Source organism: Pantherophis guttatus, chromosome 1 (genome assembly GCF_059756535.1).
Source record: "Pantherophis guttatus breed Tessera chromosome 1, ASM5975653v1, whole genome shotgun sequence".
Lineage (NCBI taxonomy): Eukaryota > Metazoa > Chordata > Lepidosauria > Squamata > Colubridae > Pantherophis > Pantherophis guttatus.
Window position 1 is genome coordinate 305087732 of NC_142063.1, and position 21000 is coordinate 305108731.

Consider the following 21000-nt stretch of genomic DNA (forward strand, 5'->3'; position numbering starts at 1 on the left):
ATAAAATACTTCATTTTCATTGGGAATATTTGTCTGTTTGAGCAGTATAAATTGCAAGCACACGGTGGACAATTTGGCCAGACTCAAAAAGTGACATGCAAAAATATAAACCTAAGTTAATGGCATTATTTGATAGTGATCAATATGGAGTGAAAAAATTGCAGTGTGGGACAATTAGGATCACATAGTGAAGGCAAAGGGTACATCTGAGAATTTACTAGCTTCTCTAACATAATTCTTGAGTCTGAATACACAACTATGTATTTGCTGTGCACATTTAATCTACTCTCCTGTCTGCTCTTTTCACTGGTTACAACTGATGTAAAATGAGTATAATTCCCACTCTCACTTTGGGGGTGAGAGGTCATCTGATGTGAACTAGCACACTTGCTAAATAAACTCATTCTATCTGCAAGATCTCTCTCAAATGTTATTAGGAATAACACAGGAGAAACAGAGAGATAGAAATGAAATAATGAATGCATGGTAAACACAGAATTTAAACCTAAATATCCCAAATTTGATTCTTTTCATTTTTTGGTCTTTCCAGTGGAATATAAATCCATTGGCAAAAGTACCAAAGGTTATATTCCAAAGCTTTAAAAAATCTCTGATTATTAAATGCTGACATTAATGGGTATTTTTGGGAGGGGATGTGAAGAGAGCAACATTAGATATTCAACAGCATAGTCTTACCACAGATCTTTGCACAAATTTAATATTTCTATAGATTCATGAACCTGTTTTGTTTTATTATGGCATTAGTATGCATGCATATATACATTCCACCACAGAATCAGGCATGAAAATGTGAATTATATGCATTCTTCTAAAATACACAATTTTGTAAGGATTTTTGTTTGCATTGGAAAATTAGAAAGTGAAAGCAATAAATAACTTTCCTTTGAAAACCTGTACCAAACATCTCTGCCAGCATTAGATTTATGCTAGAGTACAGAGAAATACTGTAAATTTCAACTTTCCAATGTAAAAATCACATTTTTAGTGGTCAGCATTCTCTATTTTGCCATCTCATTTTCATAATGGGTGTTATATTTCTTGCAGTTTATACTTCACTATATCTGCCATAGCACACGTGAGGGAAAAAGCTTAGTACTTCGAATATTCCTTTTACTTATTTATTTCTAACTGCACACAGAACAGAAAGTATCTAAAATATTTCAAAGAGAAAGACCAGGGGAAATAAGGATGTCCAGCCATTGCTGTCATGTTTCATATTGGCCTTTTCAAATCTGAGTGGGAGACATTTCTACTTTTACTCAGTAACTTGCGCATTTTAAGAAACTGCAATATTGGACCTTATTCAGAGTAAGCTTTGGTCTCTTTTTTTCTCAGTAAAGACTCAGATAAAACACAGATCAATCATGTGAGGATTTTGATTTCTGAATAATTTAAGGGGTATTCTAGAAGGATGCTGTTTTGAAAGCACAATGACCTTTTTCTTTGGGTAAAAGGGCAAGTAGAAATCTCAGCTTTGTAATAAATATTCTTTCATTGTGTTGAATATTGTGTCCAGACATAATGACAACAAAACAGGAAAGGATAGGATTGTAAGATGGACCTAAACATGGACCCAAATTATTTTTTCTCCTCCAGATTTTGAATCTCTGAATCAATTTGGTACAGAGGAATTTTCTCCCACAAATTTCCTTACCTTTTTGTTTCATTTCCGCAAATTCTTCATTTGGACCCAGTTTGTGGGGGCAATAAGCTGACTTTGTATAAAATATACAAAAGTATGAAGGCTATTGCTTAGCGCCTTGTAAGCCACCCTGAGTCTCCGGAGAAGGGCGGCATATAAATCAATTTTTTTTTAAAAAAATGTTATTTTAATTTCCTCCACAAGAAAGCACAAGTGTAATCCAGCACTGCTATGATGACAGTAACCCCCCTCCCCCCCCAAAAATGGTTGGATATTAAACAATTTCTCCCCACTTATTTGATGCTTCTGCTTGTACATTTGAAATCAATATATTTATGTGAAGCATATATATTATTCCTTTTTTTGGACTTAATTTGGGTCTGCATTTACAAGGATTGAGGGTTGATTGCAGTTTCTTCTGCAAACAGGCAGGATGATGTGGGAAATTCTTGTGTTACTATGACCATGGTAACTGATTTAATTGGCTATAACTGGAAAAAATGCTGCCAGTTATCCCTATTTATTGAAGCTAGTTACATGCATGGCCCACCTGTCAGTTATTTTCCACTAAGGGAGTAAAAGCTTTGTGGTTAGAAGGTATAGAGAACAAGTGAATCTCTACAGAAGAAACACAGAGATAATGTAAGGGAAATTAAACTGAGCCAAATAAAGAAATGAAAGAAAAAACATAGATTCATAAAGCTGTTGTGGTGCAGAAATAGCAAAAAGAATTCTGATTAGGGGATGAGAGGATTATAAGGGATGTGCAAAGGGAGACCTCTGGGAAGCAGGAAATGGGGGTTCAGAAGTAGCTGTGGTATAGAGATGGAGGGAAAATAAAGTAAGAGGAACTTGTAAGAAAAGACTTTAGTGAATCTAGAAGTGACTGAGATATGATGATCAAAGTGGGTAACATTAAATGAAAACATGCTGTGCCCAAAAGAGGATAAAATGAAAGCCCAGAGAAAGGGATGACCATATATATAGATAAGTGAAGGCTTCTGAGAATGAAGGTAGAGAATCAGGAATATGCACCAAAGTTATCAGAATTGGCTTTTTTAAAAAAACAAAACACTGAACTAAAATGGCAACAAAAATGCTGTTCCTGTTTAATACAACATTATGAGCTCTTTGAGTTGTCAAAATGTTGAAGTGCTCGTATTGATTTTAGTTATATATAATTCACTCTAAAATCTTACAAGGAAGCTTGCTTGTTTTCCTCTTTTCTCTTTTCCTTGTTCATTGCCTTTGTCTCCTACATTTCCCTCAGGAACTCAAGCAGGGTCAAGTACTTCACTCCTCACAAAAGTCCTATGGGCTAAGTTGTACTGAAGAGTAATGATCGGTCCAGAGTCAGCTTATGAATTTCATGACTGACGATGTGACCCGGGTCTTCATGATCTTTCTTGTTTTTGTACCACAATGGGTGTGTTGATTTTATTTTCCAGAAAGACTGCTATTGAATCTTTGTAGCCAAACATTTGAAGGAAAGACAGGAACAAGTCCCTGTGTATTTATTTGATTGTTGTTGTACAGAAGATTGCAGTTAGAATAGGGGCAGATTAAAGAACTTTTTCTATCAGCATCCATGCTTAATGTCTATTCCTCCCCCCAGGGCCAGATTTTCCTATAGGCTAACTAGGCTTCAGCCTAGGGCCTCAAGATCAAGAGGGGCCTACATTCAAATTGTTAGCAAAATTAAAATTACACTTTCACTATAGGTGAAAGGGCCTCATAAGTGGAATAGCCTAGGGCCTCTTTTCATCTAAATCCGGCCCTGCCTCCCACCCCCCCTAATTTTCTGGTTTTCTAAGCAACCATAATGTCATGCAAGATCAAAAATTTCCAAGTGTTTTTCTCATTTTTGGTGAGTTGGGAAAAGTTGTTTTGTAAGGAAGTAAATTATTGAGCTTATTTTCTTTATTTGGGGGTTTACAAATGGCTCCAAAATTGTACTGATGAATTGGACTGGAAGCCCACCCAAATTCAGCAGTAATCTGGGGTAATCTCTATGAGCGCCCAAAGCGAGGTGAGCAGTGGTGGGTTGTCCCGGTTCGCCCCGGTTCAGAGAACTGGTAGTGACGGTGGCGGGAGACTCACCCACCTGCCCAGACATCATCAAAAATGCTCTGCGCATGAACAGAAGCACCATATGCTTGCGAAGCGTGTGGAAAAGAGCCTTGGTGGCGCAGCAGACTAAAGCACTGTTAAGTAACACCAGCTGCCTGCAATTACTGCAAGTTCAAATCTCACCAGGCTCAAGGTTGACTCAGCCTTCCATCCTTTTGAGGTAGGTAAAATGAGGACCCATTTTGTGGGGGCAATAAGCTGACTTTGTATAAAAAAGAACACCGCTTGGGGAGGGCCGAAAGCCCTACTAAGCAGGTATATACAAAAAAGTATGAAGGCTATTGCTTAACGCATTGTAAGCCACCCTGAGTCTCCGAAAAAGGGCGGCATATAAATCGAACCAATAAATAAATAAACAATAAATAAAGCATGCCCCGCACTACCGATAGCGAAGCTGTAGCGCCGGGATTTGAAACCCACTACTGGAGGAGAGTATTGTTCATCCCTGAACTCTTTAGTTCGATCCTGCAAGCCAGTTCTTTATAGAATAAAACTTATCTGAACTGTCACCAATCTGTTTAGTCTATTAAATCAGATTCTCACTACAGGGACTGTAAAAGAGATTTTGTGAATAATACAGATAAATAATAGATAGTAATATATCAGGACAGCTTAATCTTATTTAACCGGGATCTTTCTTGTCCCCCTCCCTTCTGTTTGGTTTAAATTACAGTTTGCAAGATGAATGTACATAGACGCTGTGAAACAAACGTAGCACCCAACTGTGGAGTAGATGCTAGAGGGATCGCTAAGGTACTTGCGGATCTTGGCGTTACTCCAGATAAGATCACTAATAGCGGACAAAGGAGGAAGAAGGTAACCAAGGAAACAGTTTAAAATATGAACTAATAATGGTTCTGCACTGTGAAGCATGGGAGACATCTTGTGTCCTTTTATCTTAGTTTGGATTTTAGAGCATAACTATATGTTCTGGTTCCTTTAAGGATCCTCAAGGAATGTATTTGTCACTTCCTAAACAAAATGACCTGATGATGACCTTCACAAACCAACGCGCAGATTGAACTTCAGCTATCTATCAGATTCCACAACAACAAATTGCTGAAAAGACTTCCTCCTCTTTCCAAATTCCTGCTTTAGCAATTAAAATATGCATTTGGAATATATTTATGGAGAGGAATTTGCAAATTAATGTAAGAGCATGGCAGTACAATGATTCTGTATTGTCTGGATAAAACGTGCAAAAGTAGCAATGACCTGGAAATATTTCACCCATCCCAAATATTTATTTCTGGTGCCACTGAAAATGTTGGCCTATTCCCTTCCTATACAAAATAGCAGCCAGTAATGTGGAGTCGTAGATCATGTTGTCGTAAGTCAAGATAAGTATTTAAAATAACCTTCCTTAACTTGATGATATCTAAATTATAAAGCTATAATCTGTCTATAATGTATCTAAACAATAAAAAGTTGGACAAGGGTGTTTTTAATCATTGCTGAGTTCCTGATTTGCAGATAACTTTTGCTACAGCAAAACCTGCATCACTTATAACATGTACTGTAATTTTTCCTTGCTTTAAATAATTATGATGGAAAGAAATTAGATTGAAATTAGAAAATAGGGGGAAAAAAATCTAACTTTTTCTTGACATAGTAACTAAAACATGTTACCTATGAATAAGAAAGCTTGACATTGTGCTTGAAATCCATGAATTTGCATTTCTCCTACAGCTTCCTTACACAAACACCATCAAGCAGGGTATATAACTTGTTTCAATCTGAGGGCCGCTTTAGCCCTTTGAGTGGCATGTTGTAGATTAGAACAAATACTTTTAGTTATTTTAATTAAAGAAGATGAATTACTGTCCACACATTTATTTTTCCTTTCTGTTAAATTATATGGCCCAGGTAAATACCCTGCTTTAGAATTACAATACCAGATTAACTCTTTGTTATCTTTGAAGAGACTGAAGACTAATGGAGCTAAAGGATAAATTAGATGTTACACTGAAAATAAATGTGACATCAGACAAAAAGCCCTTTATTTCTGATGAAAAATATTAACGGTGGGTGTTTGTAGCACAACATGAATGGGAGGGCATAGTTCTCTTCTCTTGCTAGCTGAGAATAATTTTCCTTACAAGAGTCCAGACCACAAAGTAGTAATCCAATAGAAATGAAATTATGGCTATCATAAATCAGATCATTAGGGATCTGACTTTTGGGTGAGAAGGGCTCTGCATTCTGGAAGGAAAGAGATAAATTTCCAATCCCCCAATTTCTCCTGCCTTCTGTAATTAATTAAATTATAATCAAAACCTGAAGCTGCATCATGCAAATAAAACATAATAAGGGACATTTATTAGCAATTTGTCCCTTAGACTGATGTGACCTTAGTAGCAGTGAAGTCACAGATGGTTGCATTCTTTTTTCAATTGTTAGAAAGAACATTTCTTGTCAGGAAGCCACATAAACATCACAGCCACTGCTTTGAAGTTCCTTTCTGGGAACACACATGAATGTAAATACTCTTAAATGTAAATACTCTTATCTAGTTGAAAAACTCTCTGCCCTCCATGCTATTACAATGATGTCAAATGGAAACACAGTGAAATAACATTCTTCTGAAACAATTCAGTAGATATTTGCAAAACTGACTCTTCCACACAAACACACATCAGTTAGAAAGTATACTGTACATATGGAGAATACAATAGTTATACCCAGCGATATATACATGGTCAATCACCAATTGTATGGTCAATACAATTTGTGTACACTGATATGTAAATCCTACTATGGACAGTATGGCTTTCTCCCAGCTAGGTGTCTAAACATTGCTTTCTGCAGTTGCTTTACTGACTTTAATAGTGAATCAGAAATAGCATGTGCTGCTTTTTCACTTAATATTGTCGTCCTGTCCTATAGGTACTTTTATTTAATGAACGTAATACTAGCAAGCATGGAGCAACTCACAGTAGCTTCCAACAAAAAACAAAACAGTTATAGAAATAAAATGGTGGATCAAAGAACAGCATAGAACAATAAAAACAGAAAAATAATAACCGTAGATGGTGCCAACCAGTCATAGCAACACAACATCATAATTGAAAAGTCCTATGGAAGAGTTCTCTTTAGCCTTACAGAATGACCTCAAGATTGGTGGTATCCAGTCCTCCATGAAGAGGGAGTTCCCCCACTGACACAGAAAAATGTATTTATTGATCTCCATAATTCTCACACATCTTTTTTATATGGAACACTGAGCATTTCCAAGTGGATCTTAATATCTTAGATAGATCCATACAGAGAGCCTCCATACAAGAAACTAGCAGAGATTTCTTAGTGGTTAGAGGTAATCTTGCATTGCTGTTGGGTACTTCGGGCTCAGCAATGATTTCTGATGAAGCTGTATATGTTTAAATCTTAGCATGAAATTGTATCTTCCTTTTGGCTCATGCTCCTACAAAAATTGTTAAAATCAAGCATCCTTATGCTTTGGTGAACATAATCTATCTAAAACCCACTCAGATTTTAGTCTCGCACAGTTTCATATGTCATCAATATTTTGTTAGAAGCATATTATAATGGACTATTAAATCCATGAAGATTTTATTAGAATCTTATTTCAGAAGAACAGAACAGAACAGAATAGAATAGAATAGAATAACAGAGTTGGAAGGGACCTTGGAGGTCTTCTAGTCCAACCCTCTGCTTAGGGGGGTTGCCTATACCATTTCAGAAAAATGGTTATTCAATCTCTTCTTAAAAACTTGTGGTGTTGGAGCATTTTAAAAAGACTTTTTAAAGGGGTTTAAAGGTTGAATACCTTTGAAAGAAACTCCAGATTTAAACTTTGATTAAAGGTAAAATGTATTTTCAGTTGCCTTTCCCCTTTTGCAGAAAAGCATTGTTATGTGAAGTTACATCTTTGGTGTCTCATAAATGCCATGTCAGAAGAGCACATGATTGTGATTAAGTATCTCTTTTGTTGGATTATTTTTAGCTTGTTCCGGGTGCAGAATCTCAACCGCCGGTTCCTGGATCCTCACCAGGAGAAGATGACAGATCAAAGTCAGCACCAACTTCCCCATGTGATCAAGGTTCATCAACATATATTTTCTCCTAATAAATAAATTGCATTTACCTTAACATTTTGACTAACCTATGTCATTTAAAAATGCAGTTCCACCAGTTCTAATTTAACAGAACATCCAACTTTTAAACAATACCATAATTTGAATCAGTTAGCCTTCAGATAGTCATTCATGCCCTTGTCACTTCACAGTGTGACTGTGGCAATGCAGACTACATGGGGCGTCCTTGAAGACCCCACTCTCCCCTGAAAGCTTCAATTGGTCCAGAACATAGTGGTGCAAGCAGTGATTGCCTTATCTCAGCTTACTGATCTCTGCTTCTTGAGCTATACCCGTGATGGTGAACCTATGGCATGTGTCCCTGAGGTGGCACGCAGAGCCATCTTTCCGGGCATGTGAGCTTTAGCTAACTCACCTGCAGCTGCACATGCGGGCGTGCCCCAGCTGGTGTTCAGACCTTTGATGCACATGCACACAATTCAGCTGGTTTTCGGAGTTCTCTTGCGCATGTGCGCATATTTGCGCATGCACATGAGAGTATTTGCAAGAGCCACGTGCCTGGGCAGATGGTGTGATAGCACATGCAGCGCATGGGGGGACCTCCGTGAAAGCTGCATGCATGCGCAGATGGTGTGGTTGCATGCGCAGCGCACGGGTGCACACAAAAGCCATGTGCATGCGCAGATGGTACGGTTGCACACGCAGTGCACGGGGAAGGAGCCACGTGTTAGTGCAGATAGCATACATGCACATGAAGCACGTACCTGTTCGGTACTCAGTGAGTAAAAGGTTCGCCACTGCTGAGCTATACTGATTGCCATTGTGCTGCCGGGTGTAATTCAAGGTCCTGGTTATTACTTGTGAAGCCCTACCTGGCATAGTGTCTAGCTATTTTCAGGAATATCTGTCTTCTGTGATTTCTGCCTGCCCAATATGATCTGGCAAAGTGGGCATATTTCAGATCCCCTCAATTAAGCAGTGTCATTTTTTGGGATCCAGGAAGCATACTTTTCTTGTAGCAGTGCCTGGAATGATGTCCCCTTAAGCATTGTATAGCTCCCATGCTGATGAGATTCCAAAAAGCCTTAAAATCTTTCTCTGGACTTAATGCTGTAACTGTTTTTAAAACATCCCAATAATTAAAGTATCAAATATTGGGATCTAATAATTAATAAACTCAAACAAGAAAAATCAATGTTTGGCAGTATCTTTTGTGTGTCCACAACAAGTGGGGTCAAGAGAGAAATAGCTGTCACGCAACTATTTCTTCTTTTTTATGATCAGTTTAGAGTTTATTTGCAGTTAAATTTCAAAATGGCAGAAAATGACACCTCCAGTTGTCAATAATAATAGTCAGAAGACATTTTAGCAAAGCTGTCTGAGGAATTCTGGGAGTTGAAGTCCACAAGTCTTAAAGTTACCAGGATTGGAGACCCTTGTTTTAGAGGTAAAGGTAGCCCCGGAGCCTCAGTTTATTACTGCTGCCTTAAAATGACAAAACAACCCAATTCTATGTCACATGCTAAGTCTCCAGTATGCAATGTTAGGGAACCTCCCAAAGGAATCCTGGAGCAGAGCCAAAATCTGATAGGCTGCTTTCTGCTTGAGGCATATATTTTCCCACAAGATTCTTTTGTTTTCTGCCCCTAGACCAGTTTAAATTCAGTCGAGAAAGTACCATATGCGTAAAATTGGGAGCCATAACCTCTCATTCTTAGGGACTCAAAAAGCATCTGATATAATTCATCTGTCTCCAAAATTAATATAAAATCCTGCAGGGTTTTTTGTAAAATATCTTGCCGGTCAGTACTGGTTTTTTTGTCTTCACACAGAAATCAAAGAGCTTGAAAATAACATCAGGAAAGCATTATCATTTGACAATCGGGGAGAAGAACATAGGGGAGCAGCAACAAGCTCAACTGATAGCCAACTTAACACACCCGGGGAGAATGGGGAAAATGGTGACGTCAAAGCTCAGACAAGGCGAATGGGCCTGGAGGAATTTAACTTCATTAAAGTATTAGGAAAAGGCAGCTTTGGAAAGGTGAGCAGTCTACAAATGCTACTTGGTTGTTTTTGGTCACTTGCCTTATAATTTATTTATTTATTTTGTTTGTCAAACATATACAAGAAAGCTGGTATAGGTATAAACATAAAGGAAGGAAGTACAGATAAATGGGGACAGTAAAATAGGGACAGTAGGCACGCTGGTGCGCTTATGCACGCCCCCTTTACAGACCTCTTAGGAATGGGGTGAGGTAGACAGTTTGAGGTTGAAGCTGTGAGGGTTTGAGCAGTGATGGGTTGTCCCCGATTCAGACTGGTTCTACAGAACTGGTAGTAAAACTGGCGGGAGGCTCCGCCCACTGACCCTGACGTCATCAGAAGCGATCTGCGCATGCGATCCCATTGCGAACCAGTAGTAAAGGTAAGTAGAACCCAACCCTGGGTTTGAGGCTGTAACAACAGAGTCGGATAGAGCATTCCAGGCATTGACCACTCTGTTGCTGAAGTCATATTTTCTGCAATTGAGTTTGGAGCAGTTTACCTTAGTTTGTATCGATTGTTTGCCCATGTATTATTGTGGTTGAAGCTAAAGAAGTCATTGACAGGTAAAACAGATAAGACATTGTAGCAGATAATTTTGTGTACTATGCTTAGATCGGACTGCAGGCAGCACAGTTCCAGATTGTCCAAGCCCAGAATTTCAAGTCTGGTGGCATAAGGGAATCTATCATGATTCCTAAGCTGAAAATATTACAGGCTTCTCAGGTAGACCAGACAGGAAACATGAACAGATGGTCTAATGTTAGTTTATTGTAAGAATACATTAACAGAATATTGCAAGTCTGAAACTAGAGATATCCTACCATCTCCTTTACAGTTTGAGAAGTTTGGGAGGGTCCCTTCTGAGCCTCTTTCTTCACCTATTATCCTGCTTCAGGCTATGGAGTCTCTTATCTGACTGTTTCTTAAGCAGCATCTCTTCATCCTGTCTCTTTAAGTCTTTCTCATATACCATTACAATTACGGTGCCTATAGAAATACATTCTTTGTCACATGAAATTATGGCCAAGATGTGCAACTTCGGTTTTGCCAAAAACAGCCTTTGAATAGTATATTAAGAAAGAGCCACACAAAAGGGCTTTATAAAAAGCAGTGAACAGGAGATCAAACTAAATTATATAAATTATTACTCATTTTAATTACCGTATTTTTCAGATATAAGACACACCGGAGTATAACACACACCAAGATTTCAAAGAGGAAACAAGAAAAAAAAAGTTTTTGCCCTCCCTGGCCCTCAGGAGCACTCTACAGGCCTCCCAAGCCCTCTGAGAGTCCCATTTTTGCTAAAAAAAATGGGCCTGTTTTTTGCAAAAGCAGGATGCACAGAGGGTTTGGGAGGCCTGCAGAGTGCTCCTGGAGGCTGGGGAAAACAAAAATGCGACACGGGGGGGGGGGGGGGTTGGGAAACCACCCACATGTCGCATTTTTGCCTTCCACAGCCCCCAGGAGCACTTTGCAGGCCTCCCAAACCCTCTGCGCATCCCGTTTTTGTGAAAAATGGGCCCTTTTTCGCAAAAATGGAACATGTGGAGTGGGGTTTCAGGAGGCCAAAAATGACTGTATGCGGTGTATAAGTCGCACCAACATTTCCACCCTCTTTTAGGGGGAAAAAAGTGTGCCTTATACTCCGAAAACTTTAATATATACATTCACATTTACAACAATCCCTTCCCATTGTATTCCAGTTGATTTCCAGGTTTAAAATAACCATGTGAGTAAAAACCCACAGATTTTCCCAGAATTAGATGTTATTTATTAGTTGTCTAAGCAACATTCAATATATTACAAAAAAAAAAAAGTTGGAAGTAAGAGAATTCATTTTACCGTAGTTAAGTCCTTGCCTGAATAAATGAGTGATTCTAGTCTATGCTCTAGATAGGGAAGCTCTTGAATTCATGGGAGCAGCAGTGTGAGGTTACACAGGGCTCAACTCTCCTTTATATTCTTCAGTTTCTATATGAAACCTCTGGGAGATGTCAATTGTAAGTTCAGGATGAGATCCTACCAATAGGCTGATTAGATTCAATAATATCCTGGCATCCCAGGCTGAGCAACAGCTGATGTGGAAGTCTTGACGAAGCATCTGAAAACAGTGATGTGGATGAGGTGAAACAACATTCAGATTAAATTTTACCAAGATGGTCTTGCTAGTAAACATCTGGTACCCCATAATATAAACTTGCTCCTGCTAGTTACTCTGGACAGTGTTGTACTCTCCCAGTAGAAGGGCCAGGATGCTCTGGCATTAATAATGCATGTCCCGATCACAATGTGATTAGTCTACTACAATGCATTCTATTGGGATGATCTTTGGACATGCAACAAATAGTATAATAGTTAATACTTATCTATGTAGAATAATATTAACATCAATGTGTTAGTTGATATTAGACTTCTGGGGCCAGTTCAAAGTGCTTTTATTTCCTTCAAAGCTCAGCAGAAACATATATCATGCATCACGTTATCACTATTGAATTGGCTTGTCCAGTTTGTTCACTTAGAGAAAGGCTATTAAAAGTCCCCAAACTCTGCAGTGAAATACATTAAATGAGGATAAGACAAACTTCGTGGTGGCCCCCTCGTTCAGAACCTTCTCCTCCCAGAGGTACATGAGGCCTCAACTTTGCTGACATTCTAAAATCAGTTAAATCCATTTTATTCCATAAGTCTCATTCATTGCTATACGTCATTGGCCTTAATTTATGTTTTGGTTTTTATTCCTATTTTTTCCTTATTTGTTTTTGCTTTTTGCCCTTAAAGTATATTGCCCATAACTCTAGAGATTTAAATATAAATACTTTTAAAAATACCGTAGAATAGAAAAGAAAAAATGAATGGAAAGAAGACTCCAATAGGATGACAAGAAAGGCTAAATGCATATCTGAAAGATTATAGGAAATTCATAGCACTCTATATCTCACCCTGCATTGATGTTATTTGTTTCCATGATTTTGGGATCTGGAGGTACATTGACAAGTCATTTGTAAAGTCATGTGGTCTTTCTCACCAGGAAACTTACCTCTGCCATTGTATGAATCTTACAAATAAAGTGCAATTTGACTTTGGTTTCTCCAGTCTTTTATGACACTGCTTGTTAAATTTTCCCATCCCACCTAAACTTGCTTACCCATTAAGTGGTGTCAGATCTAAGCTGGTAGGTACAATGGATCTTGTCAAATCATCTCCTTTAAGGCAGATGCTGCTGCCTTGTGAACTAGTTTGAATCAATGGATAATGTAGGCAACTGTTTCTCAACTGATGCCTTCTAGGCATGAAGATTTGCAACTTCCAGAATTTCTGACCTTACATAAAATCATAAGCTAATATATCTTCAGGAGAGTAATTTGACAAAAGTTGATGTTGGAGATGTAGTTACAGAAGACCAAGCTCTACATTCTGTTCACATGACTTTGTACACATGACAATCTGTTGTTTTATTATTCTTATAAAAGAATGTTACCATCTATGTACAGAAAAGAACTATAGCAAGAATGTATAACTGAATTTCTACAAGTCCTGAGGCAGAAATGTTTCTCATTTCAAAGTCTGATTTTTTTAAAAAATGTCAGTATTATATTGTGAGTTGAATACATATCTACTTATTGAAGTGCTAAAATATGTTTGTCAAGGAGCCTAACTGTAAAAAGTGTTCTGTCAGGTAATTGACATTTCTTCACTGTGTAGATGTTTCCTGTTTTGCTTTATCTGATCCTGCAAATCAAATAAGTTTTTGCTTATTTTTTCTGCTTGCCAGCTATGCAAACTTAACATGGCATGTAGATATTAGACTGTATTTGTTCTGGCTCCAATCACTACACCCTATAAAGTGGTTACAAAATAGTGAAAAGGATAATGACAAATCTCACTTTCTATAATTATAGAACCATTCTTGGTTTCTTCATCTCTATGCAAGGTAATCAGGGATACTTACAATTCTAAAGTTCATAGACATGTGCCAAACATCTTCATTGGGGCCAATATATTTACTCAGGAAGATCTGTGTTATAAAAAAAAGAGATCCAATTTTGCCATGATTCCCTCACTTGTGTAAGGGTACATTCTTTGAACATTCCCCAGGTTCACTTCCTTTATATGTTTCTATCTGCAACTTGGAGGCTTCCCTGCAACTACTGATTAGGAAGTATGGCATTTCTAGTCAAACTAGAAAACAGTGGATTGGAGAAAGCAGCTTGTTCTAGTATTGTACTGCAACCATTGGTGTATCTGGACAATGCTGCAATGTTCTTTAGGGTAAGATTATATATGGATGTATATAGAATGTATATATGTAAGAACATGGATGCAGCATTGTCCAGATATACAGCTATGGTTGCAGTACTAGAACAAGCAGCTTTCTCCAATCTCTCTTTCCCTCCCCCCTCCCTCCTTCTCATTACAATGTCCCTTCATGCCAATAGCTATCATGCCTGAGTGAATAGGCAAGTTGCTATGGTAAAGAGGAGTCAGTTGATTATAGGCTGTTCTACTCCGTAGACTCTTGCTAGGTGTATAATTTTGCTAAATCTTGAACCTGGTGCTCATCTGCAGCAAAAACTATGTCTGTATTGAACGTAGATTGGTTCTGATGACATCTTCATCTGTATTGTGAAGTATAAACGAAAAGACTAATTTATATGCCTTTCAATGTCTTCGGTGATCTCATTTGTTACTAAATACTGATATATTTTAACTACTTAATTGATTAAAGAACACTATTTATGCATGTCCAATATATTTATTTGTAATTGCTTTGTGTTGATGTGATCCGTGGGACTTAGATCAACTACTGGACTATTTGTGAAGTCATCACACAATGACTTTGGAGAACTCTACAGTGGTCTATTCAGTTTATCTAGCTAATACCTAGTTTGATTATTCCAGTTAAAATTGCATTCAGAGACTGAGTTTTGTAGTGCAAGGAATATTCAAACTACTTGACTGAACCTTACTGAGGAGAAAATTCACATCATGCCCTATCCATTCTAGAGTTAGTTCATGAACAAGTGGATAAATGAAGCCGCTGGGTGAGATCATTCGTGGCTTCAGGGTGAGATATCATCAATATGCTGATGATACCCAGTTATACATCTCCACCCCAGACCACCCCAGAGATGCCCTTTCCGTGATGTCCCATTGCCTGGAGGCTGTGTGGGCCTGGATGGGCAGAAACAGACTCAAACTCAATCCCTCCAAGACTGGGTGGCTGTGGATGCCGGCATCTCGGGTTTCAGAGACCCCATCACTTTTGATGGGTGGGGAAAAACTTGCCCCTGTTGATAGGACTCGCAACTTGGGTGTCCTCCTGGATGCTCGGCTGTCCCTAGAAGACCATCTGATGGCCGTGACCTTTCCTGGACTGAGATGACCTTCGCACTGTCACTCATACCCTGGTTACTTCCCGCTTGGATTACTGCAATTCCTTCTACATGGACCTCCCTGAGGTGCACCCGGAGACTCCAGCTGATCCAGAATGCAGCCGCATGGGTTGTTACAGGAGCCCCTCGTTACTCCCATATAACACCTCTCCTGCATGAGCTGCACTGGTTACCAGTGGTTCTCGGGTCCACTTCAAGGTGCTGGTTCTCACCTATAAGGCCCTACATGACTTAGGTGCGGGATATTTGCAGGACCTTCTCCTGCCTGTCTCCCACCGTCCTGTTCGCTCACATAGGGCTGCTCTCCTAAGGATTCCGACGGCGAGCCAATGTCGTCTGGTGGCGCCCAGAGGTAGGGCGTTTTCTGTGGGTGCTCCCACCCTCTGGAATGAGTTGCCTACTGAGCTCCGGATGGCTCCTGATCTCCGCTCCTTCCGTCGGGACCTGAAGACTTGGCTGTTCAAGCAAATAGGCTGACACTGATTCTGGGTTTTATTATTTATTAGTTAATTTGGATTAAAATGGGATTTTGTTGTACATGTTTTTAACTTGTGTTCGCCGCCCTGAGTCCTTCTGGAGAAGGACGGCATATAAATACATGAAATAAATAAGGATCATGCAGCCAGAAGCAGAAAGACTTGGTATAGTAAAGGGAAGGTGATGTTGAACCATGTTGGCCAAGGTCCCAAATTTTGTGGCTACTATTTGTAAGACTTATAGAGTGGGCTTGCTATCTGGTTTACTTGCAAAATCTTATAAGCCTTATGTGCCTTTATTTACTTGGGTAGGGACATCTAATGGAACTGAAACTAGAAATTTATCAGTCAGGTTCAAAGTAGAATCATTATGTCTATCCTTGGCTTTCTAATTAGTGCCAGAGATCCTGAATTACAAATATGTATCTGTATACCCTGTATCCTTTCCCTGCTGGCTTATAAGAAGTAGCCACTAAGATAGATAGATAGATAGATAGATAGATAGATAGATAGATAGATAGATAGATAGATAGATAGATAATATATAGATAATGGATAGATAGATAGATAGATAGATAGATAGATAGATAGATAGATAGATAGATAGATAGATAGATAGATGTCATCTTCCCTTACAGTTGCTCAAAATTAGGGTTATGGAATACTTTATTTACTTATTTAAGAATAATGCATTAATAGCAATACTCTGAGTGTGTGAATGGGCATATTGCTATTGATTACAAATATACTCTCATCTATAGCAGCTGTCCAGAAGTTGTTGGAACATGTGCAAAAATTTCTTCAAACATCAATCATCAAATTGTGATGAACACAATTCTTGTGTTCATCAAACTCAAGAATTTCTGCATATCTTCAATTATAAAGGTACCCTGACAATAAATGGGTCTACTTGTTCACACGGATACTAAACTTCATTACGAGTACTGAATTTGGCTCTATATGTATCTTTCATGAAAAGCTGATTTTTCAATTGGAGATGACACTGCTTACCTTTCTATACTGAGTTCACGGATCTAAATCAAACTATCTTGCACTGCTGAGTGATATGTTACATATTTGTCTGTAGTTGGACAGACAGATAGATATTGTACATAGACCTTTGTAAAATATTTTGCTTCAAGGTGCTTGTGATGGTTTATTTTCCCCCAGTTGTTATTAGTGTAACAAGTGTGCAATGTGCTTTATAAATGAGACGTTGTCCTTGATCCTAGGTCATGCTGGCGGAACTCAAAGGTAAAGATGAAGTATATGCTGTGAAAGTCTTAAAGAAAGATGTCATTCTTCAAGATGATGATGTGGACTGTACCATGACAGAAAAACGGATTCTGGCATTAGCACGAAAGCATCCTTATTTAACACAGCTCTACTGCTGCTTCCAGACCAAGGTAAACTATCTAGATCTATCCCGTACCTAACTGCTGACCTGGTCAAGGAGTTTGAAGTCTCCTGTGAGCTGGATGATACTCACCGCCTGGATGGTCATACAGTTAATAATTGAATTATGCCTTAACGTTTGCAGTTGTCAAAATATGTTAGGAGGAGGTGGGTTAAATGTCTGGAAAGATAAGTTATGAAATGAACATATTTTAAATGATATCTTTGAAATATATAATTAAATGCAAAGTTGCATTCTCATTTTAAGCGGAGAATTGCAGTGGAACAGAATGGTAGGTTTTGTGTATCTTGCCTGAATCTTGAGTGTTTGTCTCACATTTGATGGCAATATGGGTTGGTGGAAGACCAATTCATCCATTCCCAGGGTGGGATTGATTCCTAAGGTTCTCCCAGAGTTGTGTTTTGCTGAAGGTTGCTTTCATTTGTCTGTTTTGTGAAATTTTAAGTACAACTTCCTTTCTTTGTTGGGTTTTCCTGCACATAGATATTGAAAACTCATTTTCTAAACCATATTTGTAAAACTATTTCAGTGATTCCACAATCTACCACCTAATTCTGTACTGTAAACTCCTTTAGAAATGAATTTACTTCTAACAGATTTTAATATAAAAATAAATACATTGTATTGCAACTGAAATGCCAGAAGGTGGCACTAAAGATATAAAAAGGAGAATTCTTTGCCAGTTCTATTCTGTTTCTCTTTTTGAAATTGTTATATAACTTCATCGAAATATTGATAAGTATGGCATTCTAAGCAAATTAAACTTCTAAACTTTCAGAAAAAGCAAAGTTTGTGATTTTTATGATATGGGCTGGCAAAATGTCACTTTAAAGCCTTGGTTGGAATAGAAATGCAAACATTCCAACCTGCTTTATCTTGGATGTAAATTTGAGTGTTCTGCTTCTAGGAAATTTCAGGTGACATGGGTCTAATATTAAAGATCTGAAAACTTTTGTATTTGAAAAAATTGTGATACTTTTAAACCTGTCTGAGGTCATGCCTTTTAAAAATATATATATATTGACACAGAGAGCCACAATAGGATGGTGTCCACCAAGTGGGTGGGATTGAAATTATGCAGTTCTCCGCCCCCCCCAATCTTATAATGTGTTTCAGGTTTTTATGACTGGATATGTGTTTGATGAAAATGGCTTTAACAAATTTGTTGCCATAACATTTTGCTATATTTTGGATGTGCTTGGGCAGATTAGAGGGGGATCATGAATTACCCACTATAATTTTAGGGCTGGGCAAATTTCGGGAAAGAGTATTCAGTGGTTTGATGAGGATGTGGGAGTACAAATGTGAATTTACACATTTTATTTTTATAAAGATTCATTAGAATGGGTTTTAAAAGCTTCCAGATTAAAATAATATTAGTAATATAAACAGTTAAATTGATTTTTTTCTGATTCTTATGTCTCAATGCCTGGAAAAATGATAATAGCTGCAATTTCTGGATTTCTGCTATGTCTTTCATTTTAGATTCCCTTCTAAATTTTTGGTGTGAATTTTTTTTTTTAACTGCAGGCAAAAGAATGTCACAGGAACATGTATGGAATTGAGTGTTGTGCCGAGCATAGTGAAATTTCTGTTACTAAGCTTATTGTGGAAAGAATTCCTTAATCAGAATGCTTGAAATTTGCCTTTCAGATTTTGAAATCTACATATCTCATTTGTAGTAGATACAATAATATTCCTCAGAAAAGCATAATACGTATTAGTTTATATAGCTGCATGAGTCTTTCTGATGCTTCACATATATGAACTACAGTCTTGTAAGGCAGATCAATATTCTGCAATATCTACAGTTTTGGGGTATTGTTGTTTGGTTGCAGTGATGAAATCCAATTTTTTTTACCACCGGTTCTGTGGGCATGGCTTGGTGGGCGTGGTGTGGCTTGGTGGGCATGGCAGGAGAAGGATACTGCAAAATCCCCATTTCCTCCCAACTCTAGGGCCAGTCAGAGGTGGTATTTGCCAGTTCTCTGAACTACTCAAAATTTCCGCTACCAGTTCTCTGAACTGCTCAAAATTTCTGCTACCACTTCTCTGAACTGCTCAAAATTTCCGCTACCGGTTCTCCAGAACCTGTCAGAACCTGCTGGATTTAACCTCTGTTTGATTGCCTAGAGAAAGAATGATTGGTGTCCTGTTTGAATTGGAAGCGTTCCAAATCACAGTCCTAACTATTATAGTACACAATTAAAACCAGGGGTAGAGTAGAGTAGGGTTAGGTCTCAGACTAATAATGCTAAGGAGGTGGAGACATGCCACTTTTACTCAAGGATGGAATTGTCTTTATTCCCTTATATTTTTAATAACATTTCATAGTGCATTTGCTTTAACAATATTAATCTAGCTGCAGGTCCCAGACTGTAGAAAGTTCTTTTTTCTGTTCAAAGTTATAGAGAACAGTGGTGCTGATTTCAGCTATGTGATTAGAAGGAGGTTCCAGATGTGTGAGATGGATTAGGGGCCTTAAAATGTCCACCATGCACTAACAGTAGCTAATAAAAAATACTGCTCTTGCAGAGCAAAAATGGCAGGTTGAAGACAGCTCCACGAAAAGCTGTTGTTGTCTCTGGTAACCTTTAAAGGACTTTTGCTGACACCGGGACTGAAATGATGAGGCTTTAAGGATTTGTTTATAAATTAAGAGATGGGATATGGGAAGAAGAGATGATTTGCTGTATTTTAGGAGACATTACTAGAATTGTTTATATGTTGTGATGAAAGGGAAAGTCATTTCTTTTTATATTTTCTTTTCCTTTACTATATTTTTATTTTTCTTCCTTTTATTTTTTTTCTTTTCTGTACCTTCTATGCTTCTTTTTATTCTTTTTGAAAGTTTGTATTAGTTTTTTATTGGTACAATTGTAATTTTTAATAAAATTACTCATAAAAAATAAAAATAGGGGTCAATTCCAACATTGGTATCTGGCATTCTAGGCAAAAGCCATAGACCAAAATTTCAAGGATTAGTGCTGAAGCTTTAAACACCCTTTAATTAAAACAAACTGATGATGTTACTTGGTTTGTTTAATGAAATGAGTAAACAACCAAACTCAGAGAGCATCAAGGACCCCCCCACTCCTTAAAACAAACAAACAAAAATAATAGTCTCAGCCAGTCTAGGCCAATCCTGGCTAGGAACAAAGGGAGCCAAGACACACAGCAAAACGTGCCAAAACTCTGCTTTATTCCCCACAAACAGGCCGGAGCCTCAGAACGCAATGAGTAGGAAATGTGTCCCTTGCAAAGTCAGCGCTGGGAGCGTCCACCTCCCAGCACCCTTTAATGTCCCTGCACCCCACCCCTTGGCCATTCAGGAACCACCCCTTGGCCCACCAGGAACCACCATCCGTGGTCGGGGCTGTGCATGTTCTACCGCCATGGTAGCTACCTGGGCCGATGCCCATCCGGCTGCAATGGTCCTCCTCACTGCCCGGAACGACCCACTGGGCGGCACATAGCCGCTGTGGAAGTCTGCTGGGACAGATCAGCTGGGCAGCGTGGGTCTGGCGGGGAACACCTCAGCTGTTTGGCGCTGCCAGAAGTCAGGCCGCCACTGCCAAGCCTCCCCCTCACTCGTTGCTCCTGTTGCTCTCGCTGCATCCCCCCCCCAGGTATGGCAAACCCCAGATCAGGACTCGACAGGTGATTCCCCCCTACCAGGGGTCCACCTGGAAGACAGGAGACAGAGGTTATCTATGTTAGACATGTTATTTTAGGTAGATATGTTAGACATGGCACTACAACATAAATCTCCCCCCCCCTCCCCCGATTTGTGGGGATGCCATCGGTGGAACTG

At 38.7% G+C, this 21000-nt stretch overlaps 1 protein-coding gene across 2 annotated transcripts in view; it reads left to right on the forward strand.

Moving 5' to 3' along the window:
• PRKCE (protein kinase C epsilon) overlaps window positions 1-21000 on the forward strand; it is a 321383-nt gene that overhangs the window by 238232 nt on the left and 62151 nt on the right. For both annotated transcript variants that reach the window (XM_034427654.3, XM_034427655.3), the window contains 4 exons: window positions 4467-4609; window positions 7758-7854; window positions 9681-9892; window positions 17002-17175. In XM_034427654.3, the coding sequence (XP_034283545.1) occupies window positions 4467-4609; window positions 7758-7854; window positions 9681-9892; window positions 17002-17175 (626 nt within the window). The remainder of the gene's footprint in view (window positions 1-4466; window positions 4610-7757; window positions 7855-9680; window positions 9893-17001; window positions 17176-21000) is intronic.